Source organism: Simochromis diagramma, unplaced genomic scaffold (assembly GCF_900408965.1).
Source record: "Simochromis diagramma unplaced genomic scaffold, fSimDia1.1 OVJJ01000293.1, whole genome shotgun sequence".
NCBI classification, from domain to species: Eukaryota; Metazoa; Chordata; class Actinopteri; order Cichliformes; family Cichlidae; genus Simochromis; species Simochromis diagramma.
This window is the reverse complement of record NW_024386801.1, coordinates 4,875,361-4,893,474: the sequence shown is the minus strand read 5'-3', so window position 1 is coordinate 4,893,474 and position 18,114 is coordinate 4,875,361. Positions and strand designations below refer to the sequence as shown.

Below are 18,114 nucleotides of genomic sequence, written 5' to 3'. Positions count from 1 at the left end.
AAGAGATGGTGAGAAGGGGGGGGAAGAGAGAGAGAAAAAATAAATAAATAAAATAACTCCTGGGTCACCTGTATGGAGAAAAAAAAAGCAAACAAAAAACAAACAAACAGAGGAGACAGCAAACAACAAAGAGCAACATAATAATAGAGAAAACAAAGCACCATCACAATAAACTAGCTAGTCATAGATATCAATAGTTACTAAATAATAAACGATATTGTGCAGCACGCAAGATAGACAGCGCACAGTGTGCTTTGAGGCAGCAGCCAAGAAAGCTTTAGTCCGCGTCTGTGAATACCCATGTGTACACCTGTGTGCATACCTGTGTGGATCAGCATGCTTGCATTCCAAAGGTTTCTCCATGTAATGATCTGCTAGGGAGTGTGGGGAGCCACAGCCCTGTCCTCCAGGGTGTGAAGCGGGTATGGAGGAGATCAAAACTCCAGACATCCAGAGGCCCCCAGAACACAAAATATATATATATTTTCAAGGATGGGCTCAGTTCTCAGCTTTTCTCCATCAGATGTAGCAGTAGCATTGCTCAAAAATAAGTCCAATTGATGCTTCTCTTACATGCTAATCATATACAAATCATGAGATTATACCTATACAAATCATTTAGTACAAATCACGAGATTATACCTATACAAATCATTTAATACAAGTCATGAGATGTCGTTTAGAGATTATAATTAAGACTTTGAAGCAGATATTTGTGTGTCCTTGGTGTATTCTGTGCTTTTGCATATGTTGGACACTTGACTCTAGGGATGGCAACATCCAGTTGGTTGATCACTCAGCTTAATTGCCAATTACAAAGATATTTCAAAACCTATTACATGAATGGCCATGAACTATGGGTTCAAAGCACAGGGTGATCGTGATAGTGATGTTTACTGTATGTTTTCTTTTGCACCTCAGTCTCCTTTTTCACTTGAACTATGGGACAATTCCGAATGGGGATCTCCCTACTCAGGCACGATGCTCACATTTTTGGTATGTCAGCCAACTCTTAGGAACTTCTTTAGTAATCTCTTAACTTTTGAGTTAATGCTGTCTCCAAGTCAGTATTTCAGATGAAACTTTAAATGGTTCTCGAATGCGAGAATAACTCACAGGTGCTTACAATGGACTGTGTTTTTTGTACAATGACGTTATGAATAATGAGCTGGTTAAGATGTAGAGTTTTATTTCAGGCATGTTGGAATGATTGGTGAGCATTTTACTCAGTACACCGTGTTGCTGTGCCAACTGTTGCCTCACTTGCACCCTTACTAGAGCTGTTGACACTTAACCTTGGTACAATGGTAACCTTACACTTCCTGTGTTGGACCGCTAAAGCATGTAAGGAGTTTCACATTGAAAAGCATATGTAAAAGAGTCTGCAAGTCAACTGTGAGGCAAATTGTGATTTAAATGAGTGGGAAAATGCTGAGATGTAAGATATAAAAGCTAAAGTAATAAAGTAATGCACTAATAACGGTTTTCAACTGAAGGGCCAGGTCACTTATTATTTGAATTCTGTTCCCATGACTACTGGCCATGCTGAGCCATTAGACATACTTTATGGTTGATATGGAACTCCCGGGAACACAGACAGTCACTTGTGCTTTCTCACCGCACTGTTTACTTGAGATATTGCGCAATCACATGCAAAATCACAAGATGTGTCACTGGGGAGATTCCGGTAACCTGAGGCGGCTTTATCCATCATCCTGATGAAGTGAAATGTTAAACCTAAAGATAGATTTGAGACAGGTTCCTCATGATGGTAGTGAAACCTCTAGTTGTTGAGATAGCACCACACATTGTTCTGCGTTAACAGGCACCATTGCATGAAAAGTGAAAAGTTTCAAGGTGCTTTCTGTATGCAGATTTTTGATAAAGTTGTGTCTTGAACACATTTCCGTTGATGGATCTGTATCTTTGCAGTGTTTGCAATGTTCAAGGCAGATGTCGGACACACACAGAGAGAGATAAAGGTGCAGTAAGAAGTTGAAGCTGATGATGAGGTGTGTCTGTGAAATGGATTTGACCTCTTATAATTGGTCACGCAGGCAAAAAAAAAATAGACATAGAGACAGAAAAAGTGCAAAGGAACACAAGACAAAAAAGGAAGCAAAAAAATCTGATGACAATAGAGTGAGGATTAAAGAGAAAACAGATGGGCTCTTTTAAAACTGTCAAGAACATGAAAAGGGGAAGTTGGGGGGGGGTGCTAGGAGACAAGGCAGCGGAGCGGTAGGGAAGCAGGGAGAGGATAAGCAGCCAGACAGAAGAAGAGATGACGTTCATCTTATTCATTGCAAACTGTAGAAACAGGAAGCAAGTGAGAGGAAGAGAGGGGGAGTCTGTGTGAGGTGGGGCAGCAGGGGGGTGGGGCAAGTGTGGGAGAGGCACAAGGGTGTGTGCTCAAATGAATCACTCTTCTACGTGGTGTGCCACTGGTCTCTCAGGCAGAGAATCGAAAAGTTGGGGTAAAATCTGAGTCAGCTCCACCAGCTACCAGACACTCACAGCAACTCTCCTCCACAGCACCAGGTTTCTTCTCTGTCTCTCTTTTCTGTTCTCTTACTCATTTGCTCTCTTTTACTCTGACACACACCCACACGCACAAACACACACACCAACCGTCACTCCTGGCTGAAAGAAGACGGGACCACAGGAGAACTGTTAAACACCTTTACTGCTACTCACCCAGCTCATCAGCAATCGCAATGCCCAGGATGTGGACGCTTATCTTGGGGGTCATGTTGGGATTACTGGCCTCCTCCAGGTCAGAAATTCAAGGTGAGGAGATTGTGCCTTTTCCCAGTGGATTTCGCTTTGTATGGGGATTTATTTTTCTTATTTTGCCTAAATTGTACCGGTCTCTCGGGCAGCAGGAGTTTCTGAAAAGATTTTAACCAGACACTGTTATTACTCTGTGGAAAAAGACACCACTTAAAAGAAAGAGACTCTGCTCTGCTGCTTGTAGAATGCATGTGTAGATGCCGGCGAGACAGTGTGAGCAACACCAGCACAGACAGTCTGGCAGTCCGAGACTCCTGATAGACACAAAGGAGATAGGCGCTCTTGCTCACTCTCTGTTCGCACGCTGGCAAGTGAACCTTATCGGGGTTTTGGATGACCAGTTTAGCTTTCAGAAGCTTTAAAGTAGAAGCAGAAGGAGATTTTTTTTCTTTGCTGCCACGCTTAATGCTACATCCTCTAACACAAAGGATGTAATCACCCTGGCAATGTCTCTCTGTCTGTCTCTTTTTTCTTTGTCTCTGTCACACGTGCTATTTCTGTGTAAGGTTTTGATTGGATTTGTTGCTTGGAGCGCTATATCTCAGGAGGTGAAGCTGGTACAGAATCAAACAGGTCTGGGGCTTGTCTGGCTTATTCTCTCAGGAGCTGGTGGTGAGGTTGTTCATAGAGACTGCCTTTGGCACTGCACCAGAGAACAATCAACACCAAGCCATGAATTTGACCCGGATTTAAAGGCAAATATGAGTCTACCTACCTGAACCGCTCATGTATGTGAAGTCAAGTGCACGTAGGAAGGAGGAGGGGGGTGGATCCACTTTCCCCCATAGTGCTTCAACATGTGTTTGCCCCTCAAGACTCGTTGTGGATTGTGTAGCTGTGAGCTGCGCGCATGTGTGTCTGCGTCTGTATCTCAGCGTCTGAGTGTCAGAGTAATTGGTGTCTGGAAACTTAAGTGTCCTGCAGTGGTTACTACTCATCCTGATCCAGACAACATCTTTTTTGCCACAAGCACAGAAATGAGAGCAGGTCTTGTGGACCAGTGACCACCCCAGACATCCACAAGATATCTAGATAGTTTTAAAGATAGTTATTACGTGGCTTCAGGAAATGGTTCTGTGAAGATTTATAAGTAATATATCATATAAATAGTCCGTAGTAACAGCTGCAAATGCCCTAAAGGCTGTCATATTAATTTTTTACCCAGCAGTTCATGTAATTTATTTGATCAGTTTAAATTAATATATAACTGCACGGCCTTTTGCCAGGGATGCAGTAAGACCCATATTTAGATTGAATCAAATCTATTGCTGTTTTTCAATAATTCATCCAGCGGTGAGAGTGTGTGAAATCTTTCATATGTGATCATTCATAAATATCTATCAATAGGTAAAGATCGATAATTGATCCTAATGAAACAATAAGGCACTCAATTAGAGAAACACTGTAGCCTTTGTTAAAGAGCAAGAGCAGTCTCCATAATGTACATGGTCTTGGCCTAAAGTGGATTGTGGCTGAGTATTTGCCTCTTTGGATTAGAAACCCCTGCTGCCGTACTTGTGTTAGGTTTTGAGGTGAAGGATGGTCAAAGCTCCAGTGCAGGCACTCACAAAGAGGGCTTGTAATTTGTAGGCTCTGAGTACCACCAGACACGTGTCTCTTCCACCAATATAACCTCTGGTATGAATGAGTTTCCGTGTCCATGCATCATTACAGTTTGTTATAAGTTTTAGAGTTGCTCACCTTTTTTTTCCTGTTGTTTTGCATGTTTCAACCTTCCTATTAGTATGTGCCCTCTGCTCTTTGTCTTTCTTTTATGCATCAAAGTCTTTGTTACAAGCATGCTTTCTTAGAAAAAGTTCTATGTACACTGGTAATCTGTGGTTCAGCTGAAACTTGTACCACACAGGAAATGGAAATGTGAGATTTTGAGAGATAAAGTAAGTTATGCCTTTGCAAAATTAGGAAATAAGGTTGATGTGATTCTTGTTTGCTGAGTGAAGCTAAGCTAACATTTCATTAAAACAAAAAGAATAACTGATGACAGTTATTTCTTGACTTTTAGAGGAAGCTAAATGAATTTCCCTGTTACATCATACAGTTTGTAAGCTAAGAAGTGACTTCCACTTACTTCCCATAATGTGAGACAAAGGGGTTTTTTTTTTTTCAGGAGTAACAGAAAGCTCTTGAAAAAAGCTCAAGTAAAACTCTTGAATGAAAAATAAAACTGTGGGTATTCATGAAAATGTGTTTAAAATTGATCTTTCCTCTTGTAAATGTATCAGTTTGATGGTTTATACCTCTGTCAGCCAATCAAAAGGACTTCTGCAAGAGATAATGTGGTACTTCCACTTTTTTAACTTTACTATTCAACTTTATTTATTTGTTTTTTATTTAGATTTAAAGTTTAGAAAAAGGCTGTGAAAGGGTATGAAAGTACACAGAGTTGATGAATCTGATAAATATGGTATTTTTGTTGAGAAAAGGAAAATGAATTGGGTAGGTGGTGCAGGAAGCCTGGAGGTGGGAAAGGAAATGACAGTTTAGAGTGAAAGTCAGATAATAACAGTCCTTGTGACCTTGATTTTGTGTTCTTGTGTGTTTGTGTGTGTGCATGCACACAGGCATATTTTCATAAGAGCTTGTGTTTCACCTGTCCCACTGGCCCGTTGGACTTTTGTTGTGACGAATGGAGGGAAAGACGCATCTGCTGACAGAGCAACTTCACTTTAGTGTGAGAATGTAGGATACTGGAGCATTGTGGGAGCTATGACCTGAAGGACCCTCTCTCACAAATAGCTGATGAATAAAATGAATGTTAATGTGGTTGTGGGACACGTGCAGCTGATTTTCTGTTCAAGCATTGAATTCCCACGTATAAATTAATATTTTTAGAAATGTTGTGAGTCATACTTTATGTGCAAGGTTTCATTACTTATCTCACTTAGGATCACAGGAGGCTGGAGCCTATCTCAGCTGTCACAGAGTGAGAGGAAAGGTAAACTCAGGACACACCGCCAGTGTGTCACGGGCCTGACAAAAGAAAACTACGGCCAGTATAGAATCACAAATCAACCTGTCGTGCACAAATTTGGACATGTACACTCCACACAGAAAGCCCCCAGCTAACCACAGTGTTCTTGTTGTGAAGTGCCAGCGCTAACCACTGTACGACTTTGCTGCTTCCCTTTTCAGTAAAGTGCACCTCAGAAAATGTGGATAAGAGAATAAAAACGAACACAACCCGTGCGTGTGTGTGTGTTCCTGTTTTCCATGGCGTGCCACGTAAAACCAAGAAGAAATTATCAGTGACTGTTCCTGCGCACGTGTGTCTGTGATGCGCTTGTCTGTTTGCGCACCTGTGCGCAGGGGGCAAATTGTACTTTATTGCTGCCCTAGAAAAGACAAGCAGAGAGTAATGAAAGAAAACAAGACAGAATGAGAGAGAGCAGGAAAAAAAGTGAGGGTTGAGAGTCAGGCTTGTCAATTACTTCTACAGCAGCTGGAGGTTTTGGCAAGAAGCTGTGCTAAAGCTCTCTTTCTCTTAGGCTTTGTATCTACAGACTTCACAGTCTCCTTGGTTTCAACTCCATTAGGTGACAATAGAGCCTTTGGGAGAGTCAGTGCCTTGGCACAACAGGTTTCTGGGCTGTATAAAAACACCCATGATTGTCCTCTCTGCATACTAATGATTACTTCTAAGATTCATGTCAGCCTCTTTTTCATCGCACAGAGCCATGCCCGCTTTGATCTCTCTGGGCAGGGCAGTTGTGTGTTTTTGCGAGAAACACAGTGTGGCAGCAAACGTTGAAGTTCTTTCAGGTGTGTGTGCATATGTGTGAAAGTGAGAGATAAAAAAGTGGTGGTGGCGAGGGAGTTAGCGAGGGCAAAGATCAGAAATTGCTCTGCAATAAAAGTTGCACTGCCTTTTGTTTTTTGCCTAACTGCTTATAACAGCAGAGATCTCAACTTCCGTTTGTTGCTAGTGCTCTGTTTACTCATAACAGCCAGTGGAAAGTGGGTGGACCTATTTTTTAATCATATCTGACGTTTTATAAGACTCCTGTCTTTATTTCAAGGAGATGAGCATGCTATCAAATTAAAAATAACATTTTTATATGCATCTCAATGTTTGGAGTGGAGAAAAGGAAGATTACACTAAAGCAAAATTAATATTTGTCTTTTTTGGTAACTCTTTACAGTACAGTTACATGAAAAATTGAATGATTAACATGTTCTCTTATCAAGCATGGCTTAGAATCAAGTTGTTTTAATGAAAATGATTTATGAGTTATATAACTTTATAGTTTAATGCTGGTTAATGTTTGCAGATATACTCCCTAATCATTGAACGTATTGACATTAGGCTACTTATGGGCAGTTTACTCCAAATGATTTGCAGATGCAGACGTCACATTTTGCTTCACTGATAAAACATAAAATAGAATAGGAATCTGATTTATGATTATTGCTGCTACATTAAGCACTGCATCAAGTATTATGTTTGAGATACTGTTAATCTGTGCACTCACGTCACTATGAAAGATAAAGCTTGATTGATTATTGATTGATTGATTATTAATTTATTTCAATTAATAATCATCAAGCTATGGTTGATGAGGTTTCACATGATGCTTTTCGATACATTTTGAAGAATTTATGTACCTTAAATATTTCCTGGTAGTATGTCTTTTTCTGTTTATATACTGCAATATAAGTCTCAGAAATCCTTACAATTATTCTTTACTGCCTCTAAATAAACAACTTCATTAATTTTTTCATAGTACAGCAGAGGTGTTCAACTCTAGGCCTCAAGGGACGCTGTCCAGCAGGTTTTAGATGTGTCCTTGATCCAACACAGTAATTTAAATGGCTAAATTGCTCTTCAACATGTCTTTAGGGTCTCCAGAGGCCTGGTAATGAACTAATCTTTGATTCAGATGTGCTGACCCAGGGTGAGATCTAAATCCTGCAGGACACCAGGCTTTGAGGCCTGGAGTTGGAAACCCCTGTACTACAGCTAAAATGTGATCTGGTTTATTTCATGTTGTATTGATTGCAGGAGAATTGTATTGCTGTACAAAGACATTTTTTAAAGTTGCATTTTGTGTTGCCAAAGAGTGTTTTAGAGTCTATCCAGAGTATTTTACTGATTTTCACTATAGAGAAGATTTTCTGGTTTGTCTGTTTTTACCTTTTTACTTTTTTACTCCAACTAACAAGGAAGGTGTGGTCTCATTTTTAGTTTTGTGGAACAGTTTCAACAAGTTTCTGATCAGCTAACTTTGGTTATTGCATATTTCTCCTCCAAGAGACCCATTTGCTCTGAAGGAAGGAACAAGGAGCAACAGTATGATCAGTTTTACGCTTTCACACTTGACTGCAGGAAGTTAAGATAGTAAATCATGTGCATCATTTTCCTGTGTGATGTGTGATTAAGGCATTGTGAAACCTACCATGGCAACAAATTTAAACAAGCATCAAACACAAGAAAAACAGAAAAAAAAATTCTGTACATGAACAACGTGGATTTAAATAGATACTGCATTCGTATTTTGTGACTCTTGCTGCACAAATCTCCTATCTTTTTTGTTGTTGTTGTTCTTTAGTCTGAATCAGCTGTTCAAGCTTTTGTTTCTCATGGTGTTGATGATTATTTTGATGTTGAGATTGTAATTTCTCATAAACAAAATTTCAGGCTAACTTTCAAAAACTTACACAGGATTTTTTGTATGCAAGTATCTCCCTCATTATCAGTCGTGCTCATGGCAGGAAAATCTCCAGGTGCTTAAATTCTAAAATTGATTTTTTGCCAATACCAACGGTTACATTGTGTGTGTGTGTGTGTGTGTGTGTACACCGTGCACCTGTGGCTCTATGACAGGAGTAGCTATGTGTACACAAACTTCTGTTAGCTCATTGCTCATTTGCTAACCCTAGTTTGCATGTCAGCATCACAAAGTTTGCTTCATTTTGCTGAAGACTAACTTATACAAATTACCTCACATGACACAGAACACATAGTGTGTGGCACTCTGTGACACTTACTTTTTTGTGGATTCACTGTAAGGACATAAAGCATGTTTATGCCAAAAACGTGTTCTTTTAACGAAGCGGTTACTTAATGATGTTTTTGTTTTGTTTTGTGTACTTTCCAGGCGTGGGAAGCATACATTGTGATGTGTGAACTCTTAAGCTAAAATCTATAGTTGTGGTTGTTTGTACTACCTTAGTCATGATAAGTATGTATACAAAAATATTATCATTATTATCAGTAGTGTAAGTATTGTTAGTCTTAGTAGTTTATTATTATTATCACTACATGTTGAATTGCGATTCTGTTTGATTTGCTGTAATTTTCCCCAAATCCCTTCACCCAAATAACAAGTCTTCTCTATGTGTTACTGCAAGTGGCCTGTGTAGTGAATAGAGATCAAACCAGTAAAACCGATTCAATTTTTTTTTCTGTTTCTCCCTGTAGTGACTGCCCGATCCTGCAGCTTTGCTGGAGTTTTCCGGGCTGAAGGAAAGGAACGTCACTCTTTGGACTTTGACATGGCTAAAAAAGTGTGTGAGCAACAGATGAGCACCATTGCAACCCCAGAACAAGTCCAGGAGGCCTATAATGCATCTATGCAAACCTGCAGGTGCATCAACAAGCATTTTTCTAAAAATGTGTATTTGTATTCACGGTTACGAGCTAAATTGTTGTAACTGAAATTTATTTTCTTCCTTCTCGGATCCCCCCTTTTTGGGGATTTTTTTTTTTTTTCATTTTTGGTTTTGATTTTGCAATATAGACCCTAATTTAAATCATGTGATGCTTTTGGGTCCTCTTGTGTTTTTTGTGTGTGTCCCTTTAGCTAAAATGTGCACAAATAAAAGTTACCACCATTGACCATCACTGACCTTTCAGTTGAGGAAACCACCTTCCCATCAACTCTGTTAGTTGTGGGATGTGTTTTAGCATGATTTAATTTGATAGTTTGCATCCACCATTAACAAGTGTACAATCATTTTAATATCAGAATATTACTAACAATATTATTGTATCTGTTTAGGAACGGCTGGATCAGCAATATGAGCATCGTCATCCTCAGACACAAGCGCCACGAAAATTGTTCAGGGAACATGACTGGTTTAATTCTAAATCCAAAAGTACGGCCTGATGAGAAATATGATGTCTACTGCTTTGATGAATATGGTAACTTTACCAAAATGAATTAAGCTGTTACCCAGCTGCAGTCAAACAATAGCATACAAATTGTCTTGTAAATTTTCAGTCTAGATTTAATTGAACTTGGCTTTTTGGTGATGTTTTCAGCTGGATCAAAGAAGAACTGCACCAAAGAATTTGATTTGAAAAAAATCAAAAATCCACCAGGTAAGCAAAGTAAACCCATTCCCTCTCTCCTTGCTTTAATACATCTGGCATCCATAGTTTAATAAGGAGAGGTTATTTGCAAAAAGTGAACGTGAACATTTTTTATGATACAGAATTTAATTAAGAAATTTGGTGATTAGCCTCCGATAATCCATCACAGCAGAGCAGAATCCCATTGGTGAAAGGAATTAGGAGAGGAACCCTCAGAGTGTAGAAGCTGGTGGTGATGAAGATGAAAATGAGGTGGTGAGGTGTTGTTCTGAGTGACCAGGGTGAGGAGGAGATTGGGAGGAGGCGGGTTGGATTAATCAAAGTCTGAAAGGCAGAATGACAGAAGAGCACTGAGATTTAAAGCACGCCTATGGAATAAGGGTGGGATGTCACTCAAGTTCATATGTATGTAGACAAGTGAATACTTTTGACAATATAGTGTATAATGACCAAAGTCATATTAGTAATGATAATGGTGAAGGCTAAATCATTATTGCCTTGTATGATAATCTGTATCTGGAATGTACGATGAACTCAAGAACTATTTAATTAGGTACAACTGTTCACCTAGAAACAGATGGGCTACAGAAGCAGAAGAACACCCCATGTTCCACCCCTGATATTTTCTTGGCACTCTGGGTCCTTTGGTACCAATTGAATATTATTTAAACACCACAGGCTACCTGAGTGTTTTTGCTGCCCATGTCCATTCTTTTATGACCACAGTATACAGATCTTCTGATGCCTGTTTCCAGCAGGATAACGTAGCATGTTGTTAATCATCTTAATCTGGTTCCTAAGCATGGCAACGAGGTCACCAGTCACCGGATCTCAGTCCAATAGAGCACTTTTGGGATGTAGTGAAACAGAACAATAGAATAGAATGCCTTTAATTGTCACAATACATTTTGGCATATATCATTAGCATCCAATCATTCACCAATTTTTCCACTTATCCAGTTAAAGGCACTAAGGAGCTTGAGACCATCCCAGCTCCTATAGAATGAGAGGCAGGATACATGTGTGAATGTGGGATATCATTAACATGAAAGATCATTTTGTAGCATTGCATAATTATTTGAAAAACTGTAAGCAAAGAAAATTGAAATCCTTGAAACAAAACGAATATTCTTCTTGCTTCTTGCTAAGTCACTTTAAGTTACTTTTGATGTCCATTAATACTCAGTATTATCAAAGTAATATAGTATATTATCAAATGTAAAAATTGTGTTTCGTTATAACCATTAAACCATGCATGACTCTTTCTTTTCTGATTCCTCCCTGCATCCTGAAAACCCAACATCAACCACAGTTAAAACGAAGACAACTACACCTCAAGCTCTTGAAAATGAGACGGACACAACTCTCTCAACTTTTAATACTACAGAGGATTTCTTTAAAGGTCCTGATGCAGAGACTACTGAAGAGACTGAGACCATCAGGATGAGTACATTTCCAGTCCAGTCCACTTCCAGTCCTGCAGAAATCGACAGTGGATCAGGGGGGGTGTCGAACGAGTTGGAACAGTTTACAACAGTTTCAACAGCTAAGGAAATGCAAACTCCTCTTGGGGATGAGACAAACGACGAATATTCTTCCACAACAAAATGTAAGAAAAACATACAGCACAAAACTCAGAACAAAGAGATTTTTATATGAATGCAGTTCAGTTCAGGATTGAGATGTACTCTTCATGATTTTGATCATCTATACTGATAAAATATAATGACAGTATAATGCTTTGCCATAGTATACAAGGCCGATTTCTCCTAGAGACTGTACTGAACTCAGGTCATGTGTTATTTGCCCTACATTCTTCTATTTTTGTATATTCCAAAGATAGAATAATGAAAAATGATAATGTTTAATTTCAATAATGTCAAATTGTTTATAATTTTATAACTTAACATAGAAAAATACTGTCATAATGCACCATGATGACATCTCATGCAACAGGTCTGGGGATGGCTAAAGTAAGTTTTAGAACTTAGGATGCCCCCTTGTGTTAGTTTGAGTTGTACAATTTAATTTGCTGAAGGCACTGACACCTTAACTCAAATAAGTTTTAGTAAAGGCCTAATAACAGTATTATAAGTGACACTTTGGGAGAGATAATGCAGAGGGGGAAGCAGCTTTATTGATATTTTTGCAGTTTGTAGTATCTAGTAATGCACACCAGTCTGGTCCACTCAGAGAGAAAAGGAAATTAAATGGGAATGGTAATATTTAAGATATATTTATTTTTGAGACATCTATATGCCAATAAATGGCTTATTTTAGGATGATATAAACTGAATATCTCTTGTTTTGTTGAAATCAGCGCCCCCAAAAGATGGCAAAGGCCGCATGGCAGTTTCTACTGAAAAACCTAAGTCACCGAGCAGCAGTGACTCAAGTAAGCAAATTATTTCACATATACCATATAAAGAGTCATTGCAGCTATGTAATACTATGCAATCCTATTTACACTCTGGACTGACAGTGATTTTTACCCCTTTTAATCCTAACTTTTATGTCTCCTTCTAGATTGGATTGTTATTATTCTAGTGATTTTGGCAGTCATCATTATTATTCTTCTATGTGCAGCTGTCGCCAAGAGAAAAAGGTATGACTTGGATTACCATCATAATAGGACTGACAATTAAGACCTAGTAAAACACCCCTCTATATACAGTGAGGCATTGCAAAAACTGACATTAATTATATATGTATCTAAATGTGTTTTGGCAGCTTGTGCGGCAAGACGCAAACCCTGATGATCACAAAAGACACAGGTGAAGGCAATGGAGCAGCAGCATCTGGCTCCCAGAACCAGGAAATGGTGACCCTCATGAGCAAGGAGAAGGTCCAGGAGAACGGCAACACAGAGGAGTTCACTGTCATCACTCTGGGAGAGTCGACAGATAAAGAGCAGCTGGCATGAGGGATGAGCGCATGAAGACGATAGTCAGTTAGAGGAGGAGTGTCAAAGTGAGGAGATGATCGAGACAGTAGATGGGTGGGGGCAGGGGCTCCAGTTTCAAGGGGATAAAATTGCTTTTGGTGGCAAGCACTGAAGGGTGTTACAGAGACTGTCTAGCTGAGGCTTGGCTTCAGTACTCCAGTGGGTCTGAAGCAGCTGATTCTAGGTAGGACCATGTCTTTTACGGGCAACATTTTGTCTGGTAGCACAGACTGAATGTTGCTCAGGGGTTGTAAATGTATTTTTTGTTAGTTTTCGCGTTTGTACATTTGGATGCTTTATTGATGATAAAGCCATAGGCGCAAGTGTTTATAGGGGGCATGAGGAGTGACAGCAAATTTAGATAATGTTCACCTCTTTTAGATAAGATGGATCCCAAAATTTGCAATTCAGCCTAAATGGAAAAGATGAAATCAGCAATGCGAACTGATTTATCTTCTTTAACTTACATCAACAATGTTAAGCCACCAGCCCCCCAAGTATTTAATTTATTTTCTTTGCTGTTGTTAATGGCTTGTGTATATTTCAAACATTTCCTGAGAACTGAAAAGTTATTTTCCATGTTCAAGAAAACTGGGGATGTCACTACCTTAATTTATGCAGCTTTTTCTTGATCTCTGTATATAAAGTATGTATATTGAAAATGATTTAGCAATAGCTCCATGTGTCTTTTTGTTTTGTTTTGTTTTTTTATAGTAAGGGTTTAGTACCTGTTTTAAGGAGGTTTCCAAGGGTCATTTAATTAGAAGCTATATCTCAAAAAAACACCGAGGATGCAATTATGAAACAATTGTGATTTTGCAATAGTCAAAGTTAATTTAAGGCATCCAAAATTTATGCATCACTGAAGTCAGTTAAAATAATGTACATTTATACTGAGTTGCAAATATGAGGATACCTTGATGTTATCCTGAGGATAAGAAGAATCATAGTAAAGATGTAACCATACTATATACACAGTGTGTACATTCATTGGGGCTAAAGGACAGCACAAAAGAAACAATTTGACTCTATCTATAGCACATTAACCATTTCCAATGCCAAATTTGCCACACAAGTGACAGGTGCTTGTCTTTGGATACTGAACCAAATTGCACATAATAACATATGCTTGTACTGTATGTGAAAGGTTGTTTCAAGAGAAAAAGACTGCAACAATACTATCTATGTGTTCCCAAGAGAGGGGTTTGTAATGATGACACTTATGTGCTTTGCTCAAGCCTGATGTGCCAGTTGCTCAAACATGTAAACCAAATGCTGCATTCTTTTCTACTGACCTTCTCAAAGCTAAAATATACATCGTTTCCTATCGAGATCAATTCCTGTCCGCCAACCTTTTTTTGAATTGTAAACTGATTTAGGTTTGTGAATTCCTCCTTTTTTCTCTAAAATGATTTGCTTTGAAGAGAAGTAGCAAATGTATTAGAGTAGCCAGCTTTATGACAGAATAACGCATGTCATTGAAATCATTTCTAAAGTCTTGAATTAAATAATAAATGTGTACATAAACAGATTTGCTGGAATGGGGTGTTCCTTCTGTAATTACTGTTGCTTTTTGTGTAGTGACAAGGGGAGCAATCGATCGGTGTAGCCAGAAAGGAAATGCAAGTGGTTACACTGCGCTGCATAACAGGAAGAGAAGTTTCCATGGCACCAGCACTGTGACGAGAGAACATGTTTACACAGAAGTCAGAAAGAGAAAAAGACGGCCATTTTGAAAGGCAGAGAAGGCTTCTTTCCTGGATTAAAATGCAAGCAGTGTAGTCACAATGACAACAGAGAAGTATTACTGGGTTTTTTTTCCATGCATTTATTGCACAGTACACTGTCTAATTCACTGACACTGATGGATAATGGAGAAGCCCTTGAATCAGAATTAGTTTTAATAGTTAGCAAGGGGTGGTTCATCTATTTACAGTGTTGTATAAAGTATTTGCCCCATCCTGATTTCATTTTTTTTTTTTTTTTGCATATTTGTTACACTTGCATGTTTTAGATCATAAAGAAAATGTTAATAACAGACAAAAATAGTCTGAGTAAATATTAAATGTCGTTTTTAAACAATGATTTCTTTTTTAAGGGGTAAAAAAATATACTATTCAAACCTACCTGTACATGTAATATCTTTTTATTAGTCTAGGTTCAAATACTAGACAGAACAACTTGATTACTTTTTTCATATTTTATTTACCCAGCCCGCAAATAATTTTTTAATGTCTTTTCCCATTAGAAATACTGATACAGGCCAATGAAAGGCTTTTATCTTTATAGTCCTTGAAAAGTAAAATTTCACAGCAACTTGTTTTATGATTTTTATGCAAAGTGGAGAAGGTCGAGCAGAAAATGTCCTAAAAATTTGCTGATTGAGATGGAATAACCCATCTAGCAGTCTGGAATGTGTTACAAAGCAATTTCTAAGGCTCTGGGACTCCAGGGAACCCTGGTTAGAGGCATTCTCCACAAATGGAGAAAACTTTAGTGAACCTTCCCAGGAGTGGCCAGCCTACCAGAAATCCTCCAAGACAGACAACTAATCCTGAAGGTCACAAAAGAATCCAGAACAACATCTAAAGAACTTACTTCTCTCAGTTAAGGTCAGCATTCATGAGTCAACTTTAAGAAAGACAGTGGAAAAATGGTATCCGTGGGAGAGTTCAAAGGTGAAGATGTGAAAAAGTTTGCTAGTTATCACAAATACTTGATTGGAGTTTCATGTTGGTGGCACGAGTTTTTAGGTTATGGGGCAGTTATTGATTATGCATAGGGCCAGGTAGGATAGTTTTTCCTCCTGAAGACATGAACTTATAATTTATAAATGGCATTTTATAGTTACTTGGGTTATCTTATATCTTATCTAATATCAAAACTTGTTTGATGATCTGAATCATGTAAATGTAACAAATATGCAAAAAGAAAAATCATTGAAAAGAGGGGGAAGTGTTCATCTTTTATATACAGTCTATGTTTATTTGTAGTAAATCATTTCTAGCCTTAATCAGGTGCATTCTCTCTTTTTTAATTCACCCAATATTTAAGAACAGAAAGAGAAATTGTGCCACATTCTGCAACACAAATGTCATATTTTATGTGTTTAATTCTCTATATTTCAACAACAACAAAAAAAGCCACAGAAATTTACTGTCACTCTATTTAATGGCCAATTTTCAAAAGTAATGACTTACTTATAAAGGAACATACAACATTTCTCTATGTAAAACCCAATATGGGACTAATGTCTATAAAGACTATTGGGATGTGGGACTGCCACCAATAATCTTCTGCCAATGATTTAGCTTTTCATTAGCTTTTATCACATTTATCTGTATTCAGCTGGAAGACAAAAACTGGCATAAATTGAAATCTTGGCTCCAGACATCAGCTAGTTATACTGGAAGCCCGACAGAATCACCAGTTGCCCAGAGGCTAATTCAGTAGGCTATCTGATGGATTCCCACATTAGCTTAGAAGCAATGACGCTTTGGAGTTTGTTCACAATGCATAATGGGGTCAACAAATCCGTTCCTTTTTTTTCTTTAGCAAGTTCACCACCTAAACAAAATGTGTACCGTTTGTTGCCTTAATCTGAAGATTAATACGATCAATATTAATAGCAAAATGGGATAGAGTAGCTTAAAACAAGCAGTAAATACTTCACTGTCTGTTTTCTCCCTTACCTTCTTAATCAAAAATAATAAAAGATAAAATCTACTAGAAATGTTTATACAGTAATACTACACTAAAACAACTAGTTAATAAAAACTAAACACAAAATAGCATACATGTATTTCTTTTTTGTGCAAAAATTGTTGTAAAGCAAAGAAAGAAAGAAAGTCTCAAAACAGCTGCAATTTAGTTATCAATCAACATTTATTAGTTATATTTGTATATGTACACCAAAGGTACAACACTTATTGATATGTAGAAACAGATTTTTATGTATACCATAAACTGAGAAAAGAATTCATTTTTTTTTCTCAACAGTGAATTTCACCCACACATAACCTCTGCCTTTACATCAAGATAACAACAGCTTTACAAAGAGGGAAGGCCTAGAAAAGTAAATTCTTCAAAGCACATTGTAGGCAGGAGTGTAACAGGTTATCAGCTCAGTGTATGAGTTTCTTCAAAAAAACATTTCAGGAGAAAAGCACAGGCTTCAAGATATACTGGCTCTTTGCTGTGCCAATTATTTTCCATGTAGTCAGTACCATTTAGGTAAGCGATTCCAGGTGTTTGTGCGTGCATATCATTTCTGTGCAGAAAGTAAAAAGGCAAGTCAAGTGAAGGCAGCTTACTAAGTAGTATTCCTAAAAACATCCTAGACTGATGACATGACAGAGTTCAAATGTGTGAAGATGTGATTTATGGAAATGCTAACATGGAATCTAAATGATATAGATGTCCATGTCTTCAAATGCACCAGGTAAACAAACATGTCTGAGACTAAACCAGTTTTTTTTCCTTTGTAAAGACAAAATGTGTTTAGATGAGTCACCTGAGGAATGTTGCTGTATCCTGTAACAGGCATTTGAATACAATTGAAGTTTGAGCTTTCTCTTATATCAACTCTTAGGCTATGTTTGATTCATCACTGTCCTACACACAGAGCAAATCTGACCTTTTCCCCTGTTTTTGTGTCTTATCACTAACTTTTATAATAATAATTTCCCACCCAAATAACTCGTGTTGACCCCCTCATCAAACCAGAAACTTCCTCATGCCTATTTTTATCTCATCTCACTCTTTCTTAGTCTTTTTCTTTCTCTTCTTCATGCAAATAGAATTTTTTTTTTTTTTTGCAGGATTACTATAATTTCCAGAGAATTCTGCATTGTCACTGAACAGAACAATTATATATTTATGTATGTACAATGAAAATGAATTCACACTGCTTATATCTTCATGGAGGAAACATTCAAAACACTTACATTAGATTAAAAAAAGATATTTATATGCTGGAATGTGACAGTTAATTAAAACAGCTAGTTAACAGGTATTAGAGAATAAAAAAGAACAAGCAATTTAT

General features: G+C 37.9%; 1 protein-coding gene across 1 annotated transcript; it reads left to right on the top strand.

The window, feature by feature from the left end:
• The first annotated feature begins 2,408 nt into the window (after positions 1 to 2,408).
• Positions 2,409 to 14,601, top strand: cd44b (CD44 molecule (Indian blood group) b). The gene is made up of 8 exons (XM_040025281.1): positions 2,409 to 2,790; positions 9,233 to 9,398; positions 9,813 to 9,955; positions 10,076 to 10,135; positions 11,439 to 11,735; positions 12,447 to 12,521; positions 12,653 to 12,731; positions 12,857 to 14,601. Exons 1-8 carry the CDS (start codon positions 2,718 to 2,720, stop codon positions 13,047 to 13,049), a joined length of 1,086 nt encoding a protein of 361 aa, XP_039881215.1. The 5' UTR covers positions 2,409 to 2,717; the 3' UTR covers positions 13,050 to 14,601.
• The last annotated feature ends 3,513 nt before the right edge of the window (positions 14,602 to 18,114 follow it).